A 17,043-nucleotide genomic window follows, 5' to 3' on the forward strand; every position below is an offset into this window, starting at 1 on the left:
GGTGCTTTTAGATTGCTCCATGAAAGTCACGCACTGACCTTGCACTGTGCACGGTGCAGTGGACTTAAAACTTGCTTGAAGCACAGAAATCAGCGTCTCTTTCAAACTGCTCCAATTGCCAGATTGTCAATCTGAATTTCATTGTGTGATCGTGTGCCAGCATACAACACACTGAAAACACACCAGCACAATCTGTGGGACATCCAATGAGAAATCTAATAATAGAACCTGCAAAGAAACAGTTGACTTTAAAGGGGAAATTAGTCTAGGTCAGGGATAGTTTTGGATTTTTAAGGGAAAATTCTTTTTATTTACACGCCATGCTAGCTTTTCAAGTGGACAGGGGCTTTGTATCATGAAATTGGGTATTTAATCACCACTTATTGTGTTCCAGTGGCGGGCCTATTTTCAGATTGACACAACACAGCTTAACAAACACAACCACATTTTCACCCTTAGCTGAAGAACATCAAACATCATTTCTAATCAGAAGCAATAGCAATCCTGGATTTCCAACTAAAGTCTGGATATGGTAGAGGGGTGTTGAACTTGAATGACTTAAGTGTCCACAAGGTTTTAAACATTTAAAACCTGTTGTGTTACATCACAGCAGGTGACTGAGATAAACTGTGTCCAACTTTCTCTAATGACGTGAAAATGCAACTTATACAGTTAGCACGGTGTGTTGGGTTCTCACCAGGTACTCTGGCTTCCTCCCACAGTCTAAAGACATGTAGTTAGTGGGGATAGGTTAATTGGAAAGTCTAAATTGTCCAAAAGTGTGAATCGTTTTCTGTGTCTGTGTGTTACCCCTGTGACAGACTGGCGACCTGTCCATGGTGTAGCCTGCCTCTCCCCCTAAGATAGTTGGGATAGGCTCCAGCCTCCCTGCAACCCTGAAAAAGGGATAAGCGAAGGGATGGAAGTTAAATAAACTTAAACTTAAAGCGTGCGTACCATTTTGACTATCTCTGTGAAGGTTCTCAGTCATCCAGGTCATCATAGTCAAAGGAGCTTGCAAAGAAAAGCGTCTGGACTTCTTTAAGTTACTTGAAGACGTTTCACCTCTCATCCGAGAAGCTTCTTCAGTTCTAAGCATTTGACCTTAGAACTGAAGAAGCTTCTCGGATGAGAGGTGAAACGTCTTCAAGTAACTTAAAGAAGTCCAGACGCTTTTCTTTGCAAGCTCCTTTGACCATTTTGACTATCATTGAGCCCCAAAGTACAGATATACAATCTTATGTTTTAGTACTGATACAGCTCAATACTGCTAAGTGGATCAGAGAGATGATCATCATGGAGACTGCTCTTAGTGCTGCAATATTTGAATCCCATGTTTGCAAATTATTTATTGGTGCTTAAAATAAATTTGGAATGTTTACTGATAATGAATAAATAATAGACTTTTGGTCCCTTTACATGCTATTAGTTTAGCATTTTTTTAAATATAAGATATTGATATCTGTATTAATATTTGATGACTGTAGCCGCAGATGTTACTTATATCGCAGATTTTGGACAGATAGTTCTGAACCAGCAGTCTGTCAACACAGTCTATTTAGCCATTTTAATGTCTAATATGAAACAATGGTAATGGATGGGTGGTTATGAAACTGGAATCGGGTATTTTGTAGGGTACAGTACAAATATGTATTTCTTTTCTGAAGATACTGCAGAAAAGAAATGCAGTATTTATTTATTTATTTATTCATTTCCTTTTTAACCATATCACATCTGTTCGCACAGCCAGTTTTCTCCATCATATCTGTTTACTTCAAACTACAGAAGGGTCTCGAGAGTCTTAACCATCAAACGCCACATGCTTGGAAGCCTGTTAAAATCATCACCCTCCAGAGGCTTGATTATTAAGTTTATTGAACTCCCAACAGTATATTCAGTATATGAATTCAGCTCATCACTTCAGAAGACTTCAAACCAAAACCGCTTAAAATTTTAAATAGATTTTTCAAACTTGATCTGACACAACGTTAAAAGTACCCCTGCAAAATATGTGGTTAGTCATTTGCATCCTACCAAAACTTCTCTGGCCTGGCATTGCACGGACTCCGCAGGACTTCTGAAGGTGCCCTTAGTATCTGGCATCAAGAAGTTAGCAGCAGATTTTATAAGAGATGGCGAAGCCACTGTGAAGCAAGCGGCCCAGCACCCTGTTGCTAGCTTTTGATTTGTCCACATTTCACTGCCAGCATGTACTTGTCACTGCTGACTGGACGCACCTTACAGGAGCAGACGTGCGCCGACCGAGGCGTCTAGCCATAAGCATATGGCTCTCGTCAAACTCTGTCAGGCTTTTACCCAGAATCCTCCCGTGTCCAAAACTCATTGGCGTCTGAAGTTCTCTTATGCAGTATCCCTGCTTTGGAGCTCTAAGAAGAAAAAAAAATGCTAACAAATGCAAATTTTTTGGTTTAAAATTTCAAGTCCTCTAACTTCATGGAAGGTCAATACGGTTGTCTCTTAATAGTCAATCGCAGAATTACCTGGTGGCAAAGACGTGAAGCCAGCTCTTCTGACCTCGTAATTAACTGTGCAGTAGTCGTTAAAGAAAATGGGAGCCATTATCTTTTATGTCAGTAATAGTAGTGCGATTTAGCATTCTTACATAATTCAGAAAGTTTGTGATTCAGAGTTTTTGCCTTTTAATGGTTGTGTTGTGCGCAAAGCTGTTTGAGAGTTTGTGCCTCTGCTTTTCCAGCTTTTTGATTGGGATGGCATTTAGTTTACAAAAGCCCCTAAAGTCATTTCTCTCATGCAACTGAAAATAGTTTTCATAGTTTGAATATGAGCTAATATTAGTCTTCATAAATCCATCCTTGAATGCCTCCACTCCTTCTTTTGGCCTTGAAGCCTGCACATCTAAGTGCTTTTGAAATGATAGCAGCAGGGAGAAGACACTTTGCAAATGAGATCTCTGTATACTTGGTGATCCATCCCCTGTGTTTCCGCTCAATTTTATTTCACCCCCCCCCCACCCCCCCACCCTCTCTTCTCTGTATCGAAGCCTTTGAAGATCATCGGTGTGTGAAAGAGCCATTTTTTTAAAATCACTTTCAGACTTTGCAAATTTGTTGACTGAGCTATACACACATGTGGAAATGCAAAGAAACAATAGAAAGCTTCTGTAATTTGACTGCAACTTCTCAGCCCATGTCAGCACATGTTACACTCCTCCCTGCTTTTCTCATTTAGTGGAAAAAAAACAAAAACTGGTAACAACAGAGAGCGGAGACATATCATAAGCCATTACCACCTTCTGTTCCTCCATTTGTTGTTCAGGGCCTGTTTGATCGTCAGCACCGAGACTGCTAATTGCTGTTTTCTCTTTGATCTCCCTGCCAATGCAGAGGTCCTCTCTGGACCAATCTGGAGCTGCTCTCCTCCACTCTTTCTTCTGTTTAGCTAGTCCAAACAAATTGTTAGCATAATGTTTCTTAATCCATTTACATCATATTTCCTCTGCTGTCCACGAGCCCAAAAATCGCAGACGGCACCCTCAGATGCTATTTATTTAATATCAACATGTGCCGAATCCAAACCTGAGTTACTCATTATACAAACTCTTAATTGCATTATGACGCAGGGCTTGCTGCCAGACAGGAAGAACGGCAGCACACTTGGCAAACAGAAGCATTTTTGCTTTAAAAGCCTGCAGGTGGGATTTAAAGTTTACATAAAAAGCAAACAAACAAACAACAACAACAAAATAAACTGTATGTATGCTCTACATTAAAAAGTCATGTTAAACTGATGAAAAAAAGTGTTGTTTTCTTTTTAAACCAAAAAAGTAGGAAACAAATTTAAACAGAGATTACATAAAAGAAGATTGCAGATTTTATTGATACCAAGGCTAAAGTTAAATTGAAGTATAATCTGTAGCTGTAGGCAGTACTCTGGCACTATATATCTAATTTCATATTTTCTAACAGCAGTGTATTTTCCCCCCCATCCTCCTAAACCAATTCAAACATGCGGATGTCAAACCCACTTGCTGGTGAAAAGTGTAAGCAGGCGACAGCTTACATAATAATCTACTTATACTGTGCGAGAGGCTGTATATATTCTATCTCGCACCTGGAACAGCTCATTCCGAGTGCTGGCCTCTGATTTCCTGTTCCACCGCTTAAGCCAATTTCCAGTGTGCCTGGAGCGCTGACACATTAGCATGGTAGGAGATGCCAGCTCGAGCCCCAGTGCTGGAAACAACAGCAACCCGGGAGGCCTGTGTTACTGGTCTTGAAAGCGAACAAACTATTGTGACCAGTGACATTTAGCACATTTATTATCCTGCCCTCCCATGAGGTTAATTCCAGCCCTGTTTTGTCTTCCTGTCTGCTTCTCAGATGCTCACCTATTTTTAATGACTTGGACAGATGCAGGTAAACACATACGGTTGGGTTGGTGCACTCAATGCTCTCTCTCTCTCTCTCTCTGGACCTTTTCTGGCTGTCAGCGGAGAAACGGCGTGCTGCTAGACACGTCCATGCTGACTCGGTTGAGTCACAAGCGGCTGATGGCGACTTTCCAGGTGGAGGCACAGCGTGGAGAGCAGGACCTCTACCGCTGCATCACCCTGTCCCCCAGAGGTGCCGCCGTGTCCAACTTTGGAGAACTAATCGTCAGAGGTAAACTGTAAACACTTTCATGCACAATAATACAGGGAAAACCACAACAATCAGATGACCCCCTACGAGAAAGCACTCGATGACAGTAGAAAGTGATAACTTCCTTTAAACAGGAACAAACCTCCGGCAGAATCAGAATCCAAACACGTTTGATATCCTGTGGCTATGGCCATCGTTTATGTACAGTATATGAGTTTTGCTGACTTTGCCTCAAAATAAGTTTTTAATGAGCTTTTTAGTTTTACTTTTGCCTTTGCTGTTAGCAGAGGGCCATATGTCTTCCTTGTGTCTCTGGTAAGAGCAATTTATGTGATGGATGTCTCATCATAAGCTCTGCAGCAACAACACATGCTAAATAGAAAGACATCCACAACCTCAGATGGGTCACCTAACGCACTGGGATTAGGTCAGTGAGAACTGTAGGGTATTTACTTTGTAATATAAAGTGGCTTAAGAAGACAGTTTTTTTGTTATATGGTGCTATGTATAAAATTGAAATTAAAGTGACTGCAACAGAGATCCATACTTCAGACAGCAAAAATCAGCATTCGCCTCCCATTTCTGTTCACATTCAGCCAGAAAAATGTTGAAGCTACACGCAGATTATCCTTTTTTCTCCAGCAAATGCTCACTTGTGCAATCCAAACAGCTGCAATAGCCACAATAATGGGAAATATCCGAGGATGAAATACAATGCTTTGAGTGGAAAACAGTAAAATCTTCGGGATTTTTAAGACAAATAAACAAAGAGTTTGGTTCAGTTGGGTCTCCTTGGTTTTTCTGCAGCAGTTGTGTTACTTTCGCTGTGCATTATGTGTTTAGCTGCTTCATCTATTTCTGATATCATAGTTTTGTCTCTGCAAAAACCAGCTGTTCTGAGTGTGTTACTGATTTCTCTCATTTATTCAACACATTTGCCCGTCCAAATGGGCATAAATCATTAGATTTGTTCTCTGAGCTCTTAAGAAAGCTGGGAGGAAACTAAAAGGAAACTTTGGTGTTGTTTTCCCACCTTCTGGGGTCTAAATTATTAACGGGGAAGGCAAGCTTTGTCAGTCCAGTACTGTGTGAGGACACTATTACCGGCAGCTGCAAAAGAACTCGAGTGTAATCCAGCTAGGCAATTGAATGTGTCAAAGTAAAAGTGTTTTGTGTGTATTTCTACCGAGAAGCTGTAGATTGTTGTATAACTGAATGTAAAGTAGCTGCCTGGCACAGATCTCAAGGATACCTGCTGGCTGACCCAATCGCTGACATGTTCTTTTGCTTATTTTGCTTTGTTGACCGTTGGTAGCCCTCTGTTCAGCTTGTCTTTTTACTGGAGACGTAGCAGCACACCAGATGAAATAGTTTGAGTTTGCAAGTTCCCCCCTGCACAAATAAGATGACAACATGTAGCGTTACCATATTTAGAGCAACGGCATCAGTCTGGGCGGTCTTGGTCTTTTCTTCTGGTTGATTTTGTGCAGGTGAAACACCATCTCCAGGGGGGCAATTTTTATTCAAGCCATAGATTCTTGGAGTTGCACAGCAGGGATTTCTCTCATCAGTTGACACATGGAAATTTTTCATACCTGGTATCTACAGGTCCCACTCTTTGCAGAGAGAATTTTCTTTCTCACTGAGCAGCAGAGAAATGAATGCAGAAGCACTTTCAGCTTCCTGAGAAATGGTCTTTCTTTCTCTTCCTTCACCCACTGAGTCCCAGCTTCTCTTTCATTTAGCTCCTTGTCTGTGCACTCAAATAAATAGCAGTGATCATCAAGCTGAAAAGACTGACAGCATCCTTGTCACGGTCCACAGGGTCATCTGCCATTACATGTAACTACTGATTTGTTGAAAGTCCGTCTGTAGACAAACTGAACTGCGGAGATGGGTGTATATTATAAATATTAGGGGTGCAACGATACACAAAATTCACGGTTTGGTTCGATACTTTGGTGTCACGGTTCGATATTTTTTCGATACATAAAAATTGTTCATGCTTTTTTAATTTGCCATTTATTAAAATTATAAATATATATTTTAACTCAAAAGTACAGTTTTTAAATTTAATGTTGCTAAAACAACAAAGTTATAAAAAAATAAAGCTATCTGATCGAGAAATCACTCATCTTTGGAAAAGAGAGTTCATTACAGAGAAATGGCTCTTTCTCAGCAGCATATTAAACATATCAGGTCCCCATAAGGAGAATCATGTGCCAACGGCTGTCTAAATGACTCGGGTAAAGTTTGTAGCATGCCTGCTTGTTGTTTTTGTCTGCTTCCACTTGTCTTTGCACTAGGATGATGTCGGAGTAAATGTGCAGTCATATTCATTGTGTTCCCACTAGTGCTGTCAGCGTTAATCTCGTTGAAATGACGTTAACGCCACAACACGGCAAATCTCCGTTAGCGAGTTACCGCGGATCTTCCCGTGCGTGGGGCTGGACGGTGTCAACATGTTAACGAGCTAACTGCGCTAACGCACTAGTTCCCACCAATGTAATTGAGCATTGCGTGGCACATCCGACATACTGTTTTACTTTTGTCCATGACGCGCTTACCTTCAGGGTCATATGTCACATGAAAACCAAAATAGTTCCAAAGGCCAGATCTGAATGAGGGTGGGGGAGGTTCAATTTGCCATGTTGCAACGAGTTTAGCTTCTGTCTTGCTAGCTTGCCCTGCGCTCAGTGAATCTGCGTTTGACTACTCCGCCTAGGCTGCACTGTCGAGCGCAGATCCACTGAGCGCTCAACACAGACAGCATTGTCAGAAGGAAAGTTGATAAAATAAATTAAAAATGTTGTATTGTTCGATACATATGCGTACCGAACCGAAAGCACAATATCAATACGAGTATTGTTGCACCCCTAATAAATATGTCACTTATTATGTCAATTGTATGAATTCAGCTACCAAGTATCCCAAATGGAGAGATGTGCCAGGTGCTTAATTTCAATTATTTGTCCTAAGTCACAGAACTATTGAGCCTGTCAGTGGAAAAATCTCTCTTACTCTGGAAACAGTGCAGTATTGAATCTCAGTGCTGTAACTGGCAACCACAAAATGTGGTATTGCCATATAGCAGCTGTGAAACATTTTTGTCCCAATTAATAAGCAAGACCAAAGTCATACCTTAAAAAAAGCTATGATTTTGGATTACCTTGGATTCTGATTACCTAGATGTCCTTAAAGAGGTGTGCCCCAGCCAGCACTATACATCCACAGATGTTGTTGATGTGGGTAAATGTGCTGGCCAGTCAGAGCTCAGTCGTAGCCTTTGAAGATGTCAGATCTAAATCTGGTTCAGAAGAAAAAGGTTTAGAGATCCTTTAGAGGATTTGGGGAAAATACCCTAAAATGGTTTGATCTAATTTTATCTGTTTACTGACATTGAATTTTGTTGTTAAGTGGTTGTGATCAGACCGTCACGCAGTGTCCACTCTGACCCACTCTGACCCACAGACTGGTCTTTCTGTGTGGCTGTTATTTAAAGTAGTAAGCGGTGCTGCCTTGCAAGAAACAAGAAGAGCCTGGCTTCAAATCTGCTGGTCTCTGTAGAGTTTGCAGAGGTTTTGTGCTTTAGTTTCCTTTTTGACAAAATTGAAACACATGTATTTATCGTTTTCTAGCCTTCTTACCTTTTACGATTTTCAGTGTTCAACATCTGACATGGTCACCTTTTCAACAAGCTTTTTCAGTGAATTCAGCTGCACAGATCTACACGTGATGGAGTAAAATAACAACAAGTCTTTCCAAAATAACGGTTATTTTACACTTTCATTGTCACTGACATTTGCTAATAAGTGAGCAGAACAGAAACATCATTGACACTGTCTGTCAAAATAAAATAGGTGTGTTTTGAAAGGTGCGGAATCGTTTGTTGAGACACCATCTCGTTCTTTACATCCCAATATGTCATGTCATAAAACATCTTTAGGCAGGTGTTATAACCTTGCGATATATCAGTCAGAATCACAGCACACCCAGTTTCTCACCCACACCGTCGTGTGATGAATTAATTTGATGTTCGCCTGGTTGATGAGGGTCATATTATCTATCAAGGCTGTAGGTTTTTATGCGCATAGAGTACTGAATTAGTTATGCAATTATTCATGCAAATAAGCTCTTATTCAGCATCATTAGAGTGAAAATTAAGATTTTTCAGCATTCAAGAGCCTCTCACACTCTTGCTCTATCTATCTTTCTCCTAGTACTGATGTGATTAAAAGATTTTTATGACTAAATGCTCCAGTAGAGCAGAAATAATGTTATTGAAACTGTAAAACAAAGCGAGAAAATCCATGTCAGACATCCTTTACTTCTCCTTTCCTATTTTTCGACTTTTCCTTTCTGCTGAAAAAATGAAACTTGTTTTCCATCAGACGCACTCGCATTTTTTAATTGAGTTTTTCCTGTTTCTAATTTTGCCTCCAAAACCTGATTCTAATATGAATTTAAAATAATAAGTACTTTAAAAAAATGTAGAGGAAATTATTTTGGTTTCTGCCTTTCAGTGCCACCAACACCGATTGCACCCCCCCAGCTTTTGCGGGCAGGTCCCACCTATCTGATCATCCAGCTCAACACTAACTCCATCGTGGGGGATGGACCGGTCATTCGGCGGGAAATCCAGTACCGGGCTAGCCAGTCCACCTGGACAGAGACTCATGGTGTGGGTTCGCTTACATACAAGGTCTGGCACCTGGAGCCAGACACAGAGTATCACATCAGTGTCCTGCTAACCCGGCCTGGGGAAGGAGGCACCGGAGCCCCTGGGCCCCCACTGATCAGCAGGACAAAGTGTGCAGGTAAGTCACTTTAAAGGTCACAGTGTCCTCAAAAAAGAGTACACAACATCAAAGTTAATTAGGCTTCAGTTACAGACAGAAAGAAAGCTGCTCTGGCATCAAGAGATTCTCTCATTAGTTAGAATAAACCTCAATAGGTGGGACAATATATATTAAGACCCTTACATTTTAGAATGTGTGGTGCATAGAAATAATGGACATTAAATTTAGACTTACACAGCAGAAAAGAGCAGCAAATTCTTGCACTTTTGATAATGGGAAATGCTCAAAATATGACCTTGAATCAAAAGACTATGCTTCTGTCTGTCAGGTAAAACCTAACACTTATTGGTGCAGCATTACTTCCGCTTACATAATGTCCATTTCACTAGCTGGGCCCACATCCTCATCTAAGTTTGACAGCGTTTTAGTAGGTAAAAGTGAATGCTTTGACATGAATTGAGCTGCAGTTTGGGGAAGGCCTTGAAGGGGACTGGCGATGGCTCACGGGCCTGGCAGATCCCCATGTACTAAATAGAAATGAAGAAGTTGAAGAATGGAGAAGAAGGAGGAAGGGTGGGGCACGTAAACGAGAATGATCAGCTTACAGAACTGGGGAAACCTATATAGATGACAACCGGAAGGAGCGTGTTTGGAGGAGTAGTCCTGGTCCTGAAGTTCCGATACATAATCTCCAATTATTGAATATCCAAGGTCACAGTGCAAAGAGGAAATGCTAAAAGCTAATGTAGCATGAGTTGAGAGTTGAGATTTGCTAGAATATAAAGCAACATAGGTATACAGACACCCACTCAATTCTGCACTTTTTTGGCAAGCATTTTTGGGACGTTAGCATCATCGTGGCATTTTTCTGGTGGAAGATAAAGTTTTGAACTACATAGAAACAATGCACAGCCACACTAACCTTTAGTGGGTTAGTGTCAAATGTTTCAATCAAATGGGGCGCTCGTGGCTCAAGAGTTGGGCGTTCGCCTTGTAATCGGAAGGTTGCCGGTTCAAGCCCCGGCTTGGACAGTCTCGGTTGTTGTGTCCTTGGGCAAGACAATTCACCCGTTGCCTACTGGTGGCGCCAGTGTCCTGCAGCCTCGCTTCTGTCAGTGCGCCCCAGGGTGGCTGTGGCTACAATGTAGCTTGCCATCACCAGTGTGTATGAATGGGTGGATGACTGGTTGTGTAAAGCGCTTTGGGGTCCTTAGGTACTAGAAAAGCGCTATACAAATACAGGCCATTTACCATTCTCCTCGTCTATTATTTGTCAGATAAGTCCATCCCAAAGGCACCAATGCCACAAACACACTCACAAGGTTCACTTGAATGTTTTAGATTGTAGACATAGAACAACAGCTGTCTGTGTCGGCACATGTGTCAATTAAAACAGCCATACTGCTAACTTGAAGCCTTACTAATATCTAAGTGGACTAGTCATTAAAAAGGAAAATTACCCAATGTAAAGATGTGATAAGGAGCAAACTATTCATATAGACCAAAACTTTTTCTCAAGCCCTAAATATGTTTTTAATGCCATTTTAATATAAGACTCTATGGCAGGGATGGGCAACTCCAGACCTCGAGGGCCAGTGTCCTGCAGGTTTTAGAGCTCACCCTGGGTCAGCACACCTGAATCAAATGATTAGTTTGTTACCAGGCCTCTGGAGACATGTTGAGGAGGTCATTGAGCCATTTAAATTAGCTGTGTTGGTTCAAGGACACATCTAAAACCTAGTACCATAGTACCTGCAGAATTAACCCACATCATCTTGAACTTTGTGTTTAGCTGTGATTAGCTAATGTTAGCACACTGAAATGCTGATCACGGTAACTATTACACATGCTCAGGATTAGCTTGTTAGCATTTGTGACTATGTGTCATATCTAATAAAATGCTAGAGGTTGAGGAACTGTAACTACACATCTGACAGCTGATGAGTTGCTATGACACATACAGAAAACAAAAGACTTTCTTGTGCTGATGCGCATCTAGATTCACAAGCTTCTGTGGTGATATGACATATCACTTAACTTGTACTTCGCCTGCAGCCACAAAAGAACTAAAGGTGTTTCTGTTGTTATAGAAGTTGTCAGATGCTTTCTACTTAACTGTGGCTCATAATGAAAACACAGGATCTAGCCATGCTTTCATTAGTACTCATTTACATACATGATTAGAGTTCAGTGAGAAGGGGATGATGTGTACAGAAATCAGGCTGAAGCACCAAATTCTTTGGTTTAGGACCGGTCTACGCCCAGCTGTCAACTCCAGCATAGCACAAGTGGTTGTGTAGTATAAAGGTTCTCCATTTTTTTTCATGTTACGCCATGCAAAGCAGAGGGCAGAGACTTTTCTCTCCCTCTCATCTGTGTTTTAACTGCAGTGCTGCTCATCTTGGTGAAAAAGACAACCTGCTGCTCTGTCAAGTAGATGGCATGACGTCCCTGTCACCTGCCACACTCTTTGATCCGCTCTTGTCACTGTCTTTCACTTGCCCACCTCCTGTCGGCTCCCATTGCTCACATCTGAAGCTTTATCCCCAGGGAGAAAGCGGCAGACAGCAGAGGACCGGTGACACCAAACTCTGGATGAATTTTTCTTCCTAATGTGTCTCCGGGAGTCATTTCTTTTTAGCAGAGAGCATTTCGTTTTGGACACTGGTCAATTCCATCCTTGCTGGTGCAGAGTATTAAAATCCCATGGGGCTATTGTTCAGAATTGCTGACCACACAGACCTCCAGTTCAAATGCTAAGTGAATGATGTGCCCATCTGCTTTAGCTTCAGGTCTAAATGTGTCCTGTATGGCTGCAGAAGGGAGATCTTGGCATGAATGCAGATGTGCCATGTACTCCAGCACTAATATCTTCTTTCCTTTTCTTGTTTAAGGCAGCATATGTTCAAGTTTTATCTTTGGGAGAAAGAGATTAACCTATTAATACTTGATGGAGTACATTGCTTCTAGTTGATACATCTCAAATGCCTAAAATAAAGTGTTTGTCAGATCACCCAAATCCAACTTGGAATTCTGGGGTCTTCATCTACAAAAGAAAATCGTCCCTCCACTTCATCTGGCACAGTGATTGTCTAGCAGTGCAAACAACTGTATATGTAAAAATACACTGGTGTCTATATTTTTACCATTTATGCAATTCAACAAAAGCATATAAAATGTACACAGAACAATCAGAGCCAGCATCAGAGAGAGGGCTTCTGGAAAAGGATGCACTTTCTGTCATTCTGTCACCTTTTGCCCCTTCTTACACAAATGTATGTTATCTGGAGTCTAGTGTTATCATAACTAATAAATATGATGGCCAAAGCTATTATCATATGAGTGTTGAAATAAGAGTGTCGCAAATGGGTTCCAGTGGTAAATTTTATTCACATCTTTTAAATTTTTAGCTGTTTGATGGCTTTTCAAATAAGTCATTTTACCAGTAATGGCAGTATTTTTCTGACCTACACTCCATTACCCACATTGTTTATATATATTTTTTTTTGCAAAACATCAACAAGCTGTCATGAAGCTATAGAACATCAATGCACTTTAAATATCAGTAGTTAGATTTCTAGATGCCAACGTCTATAGAAACCATTCAAAGATGTCAGCAGTCTAAAGCTCATGTGGTTTCACTGTTAACTACGAGGGTGTTAACTGATAGTCCATCATAATTTTAACATAGCTGCCGGCAAGAGGGACAGACCTCAGTGGCAGCTCACAGAGGCAGCTGTTAAAGATGAGGACAATGGCATGAAATGTGCAGATCCACTGGGACTCTTCCCCCATTCATCATTTCCTCTTCCAGTGCTCATCTCTTGTCCAGCCCCTCCATCACTCCCTCTGCCTCTGGCTAATCCCTCTGATTAGGCTAATCAAGCAGAATGTCGATTTGGGGCAGGATTGGCTGAGGACAGGCGGGTGGAGAGGACAGGACAGTGACTGCTGTGGTGATGCTCTAATGATGAGTAATGGTGTCTGGAGCAGAAGGTGAACATTCAGTCAGTGAGCTGCTGGTGGCAGACGTGGTTTTAACAGGATTGGGCTGCTACACGGGGCTGATATTGTTAAAAAAAATCTATCAATCCAGTTATACTCAGCCACCCTTGATATGATGGGCATGATACATATTTTTGGAATTAAATTTCTTTGTTATGATTGATTGTTGCTATTCTATGGGGAAGTTTTAGCTTATATCAGCTGTCAGAGAACAAAGCAATCTAACACGGTTCATTTTGCCCTTTTGGGAAGAACATCTTTTAAATCGCAAGGTCTCTCAGGAGTTTTCCTTCTCTGTCTTGTTTCTGTCCCCTCAAAGCTGATGTCTCCTCCATGACATTGGTTATTCTTTTACGTCTCAGCTTCTGATCTATGTTTAGTGAAGCAGCAGCAGCAGCAGCAGCAGCAGGGCTATAGCTGTTACTTCCCCTGTCTGCAGCTCTGTACCGCCTTGCCACTATGTGCTGAGGGCATTGCCCTCATCTCGGTTTATCTAACGTCTCAGCGGTACACTTGGAGATTCGGGCCAACCTTGGAGACAGAAATAACCTCTTTGTGCTTGAAACTGGACGTTCTGTGTCACAGGGACGAGAAGAACTGCAATCACAGTGTTCACACATGACAGCAGTAATTAGGCTTTATCGTTCTTATGTGATTCTCTGCGAGGGCTGAACCTCATTTGTGTTACAAGCAACGAGGAGTTGTTTTGCAAGCTTCTTCTTAAGGCAGTTACATTTTCCTTCCATTGTTTCACTGACCTTATAGTGTAAGTTTGAAAAGTCAGCAGCAAATGTTGCTGTCTCCATTTAACAAACACTATTCTTCTTATGTGAATTCTTGGAGTGGTTCTAAATTATCCAAATGATGATTTTGCGTGGCTGCTTCTAGGCCGTCTTTCACATTTCTTCCCTATGATATGCGTCAGGGTTCTGTTGTATATTTACTGTTTCTGTTATATTTGTTCCCTCGTCAGAACTTTAAAGACATTTTTATCACTGCATTGCAGATGAAAGTCAATTGTGTATCTCTTTTAAGCCCCAAGATTCTTTTAGCTACACATCCTACATAAATGCTTAGACTCTGGTAAAAGTTGGATGACTGACAATTTTCTCCATCTTAATGAAGAGAAAACAGAAGTCCTGTTTTTGCCCCTGACAGATTTGTACCTTAGATAATGGAAATTCTAGGTCCCATTTCCACATTTGCTAAATCGTCTTCTGTCAGGAACCTCGAGGTGACTTCTGATGCAGCGTTCACTCACTCACACTCATGTTTAATCTTTGGTTTGCTCTTTCTTTTATGACTTAAAAAATATTCTCAAGTTGAGTGCCATCGTGTCACACTCTAAATTATTGTTCATGCATTTATTTCATCACGTCTGGATTATTCTAATACATTGTTCACCTGTCTTAATAAAACATCCCTGTAGTGTCCCCAGGTTGTTCAGAATGCTGCTGTGAGGCTTCTGAATAAGTCCCCTACGTTTATTCATTTCACACTGTTGCTTATTCAGTTACACTGGCTCCCCATCAACTTTAGAGTTCACTTTAAGAGTCTGGTTCTGACTTTTTCCCACTGTGTGGAAAAGCACCAGCGTAAATCAGACAACTTTACATCCATGTGTCCCCATCACATCCCTGAGGCTATGTGATCAGAGTTAAAAAATACTAGTCTTGACTGACTTATACCTGTGAACTTCCTTGGGTCAAAACTGATGACTGAAGGAGAAGATTGATGTGAAACTGATGAGCAAATCACCTTCTGCAGAGCAGTTTAATACACCGGATACAACCAGCATATTGATGTTCTGCTCCATCATTCTCGACTTTACCCTCCAACACTTAGATCATATAACACAACAAGTCTATACAACAAGACAACAAGTCTTGTCAATAAAGAAAGAAAGTACTACACAGACAGAGCAGGTGGACATGTATTTCTGCTCAGTGGAAGGAAAGTTCAGCTGTGTCACCCACATTACATCATTCCTCGTTTGGTGAATGATTTAAGCAAAATTTCTTTTTATTTATCATTATAAATAAAATGTTATTATTTTTTTGGTCAGTTTTATTTGCAAAATGATTATGAGGAGTGATGAGCACCAAACCTGCTCTATTGTCCTTCTGCTGTAATACATCGATTTTTTGAGTTTTTGACAGCATGCCATGGTTCGAGGAACCACATGGAAAATATATAGTGGGCTATAACTCTTATGTTAAAGGAGTGCATTGTAAGTAAACTGGGAGGAGCAGGTGGAGCTAATGAACACAACTGAGAGCAACAGGGCTGGGGCAGGCAATTATAAAAGAGGAACAAGGATGGGAAGTGAAGCAACAAAGCACGAGCAGGGAAAGCTAAATACAAAACTAACAATAAAGATAGAAAAGAAGATGATTTACACACAATGAAACAAGTTGTTTACCAAGGGGAAGCTATGAGCGTAGCACACTGATCAGTTAGAGTAGAAATGTGAAATATAAGATCTAGTCCAGCTGGTTCTATCACTTAAAAAATGCTTCATTGTGCTTTTGGGTTTTAAACTGGTAAATGTAACCACAGTGTTGGCTTTTTAACTTCCTTCTCCTTACCATTTTCAGAGCCCATGCGTGCCTTGCGTGGTCTGACAGCCACAGAGATCCAGCCCCGGCAGCTGACCCTCCAGTGGGAGCCACTGGGATACAACCTCACCCGCTGTCACACCTACACCTTGTCGCTGTGCTACCGCTACTCAATGCCAACAGGGGGCAGTGGAGGAAACAACGCGACCGTCAGGGAATGCCTGTCTGTGGATCGCAACACGTCTCACTTTACCCTGAGAGACCTGCCACCCTTTCGTGCGGTACACGTTCGGCTAGCGCTCGCCAACCCAGAGGGCAAGAAGGAGAGCAGAGAGGTCACCTTTCAGACTGAAGAAGACAGTGAGTGGGCAGCTTCATTTTTGCCCTGTGAATGCTCGCACTCACATATGCAGGGCTTTGCTGGAATGGCTCGCATTTGTTAACTGCACCATCATTATGGGAGACAGCGATGCTTTTTTATGCATGCACTGAAGCTCTTTATTGTCATTGTTACTTAGCTCTGGCTTCAGAACCTCTTGAATGTGCAGTTGCTCCTTCATGCTCAGATAATTATTGTGCACTTCTTACACAAATGTATGCCTTTAGTCATTCAGTAACAACAAACAACAGAAACACACACACACACACAAATACTGACTCACAGAATAGGCTGGATCAGCATAAGTAAATGGAGGATCAGCCTTTTAAATGGAGACCAGTGGAACATTAATCAGCTTGAGCCATGGCCGGCAGAAAAAATGGTAAAATGATTTTGCTTATCTTTGTATTAATATTTTCCTGTGTACATCAGCAGATTAAGTATATTCTAATGCAAATTGCTGGTAGAAGTACAGAAGGTCAAACACGCATTGTTATGGACTGAAAGCAAGATTTTCAGTGTAATAGAAAGCCACTCAGGGATAGCTTTGACCCAGTGGAGAGAGTAAGAGGGGATGATGAGCAACTGGCAGGGTCTTCTTAATGCATCTTAAAAATGCATTTAAGCAGCCTGTAAAATGTACTATTGATTTGCATGACTTTATTATATCAGCACCTAAA

General features: G+C 41.3%; 1 protein-coding gene across 6 annotated transcripts in view; it reads left to right on the forward strand.

The window, feature by feature from the left end:
- The window catches only part of LOC102794632 (receptor-type tyrosine-protein phosphatase U-like), a 257,206-nt gene that overhangs the window by 154,576 nt on the left and 85,587 nt on the right, over positions 1 to 17,043 (forward strand). For all 6 annotated transcript variants that reach the window (XM_087835513.1, XM_087835515.1, XM_087835514.1 and 3 more), the window contains exons 6-8: positions 4,472 to 4,643; positions 9,146 to 9,439; positions 16,024 to 16,344. In XM_087835513.1, coding sequence (XP_087691639.1) covers positions 4,472 to 4,643; positions 9,146 to 9,439; positions 16,024 to 16,344 — 787 coding nt within the window. The remainder of the gene's footprint in view (positions 1 to 4,471; positions 4,644 to 9,145; positions 9,440 to 16,023; positions 16,345 to 17,043) is intronic.

Source organism: Neolamprologus brichardi, chromosome 22, assembly GCF_056152115.1.
Source record: "Neolamprologus brichardi isolate AB-2024 chromosome 22, ASM5615211v1, whole genome shotgun sequence".
Taxonomy (NCBI): domain Eukaryota; kingdom Metazoa; phylum Chordata; class Actinopteri; order Cichliformes; family Cichlidae; genus Neolamprologus; species Neolamprologus brichardi.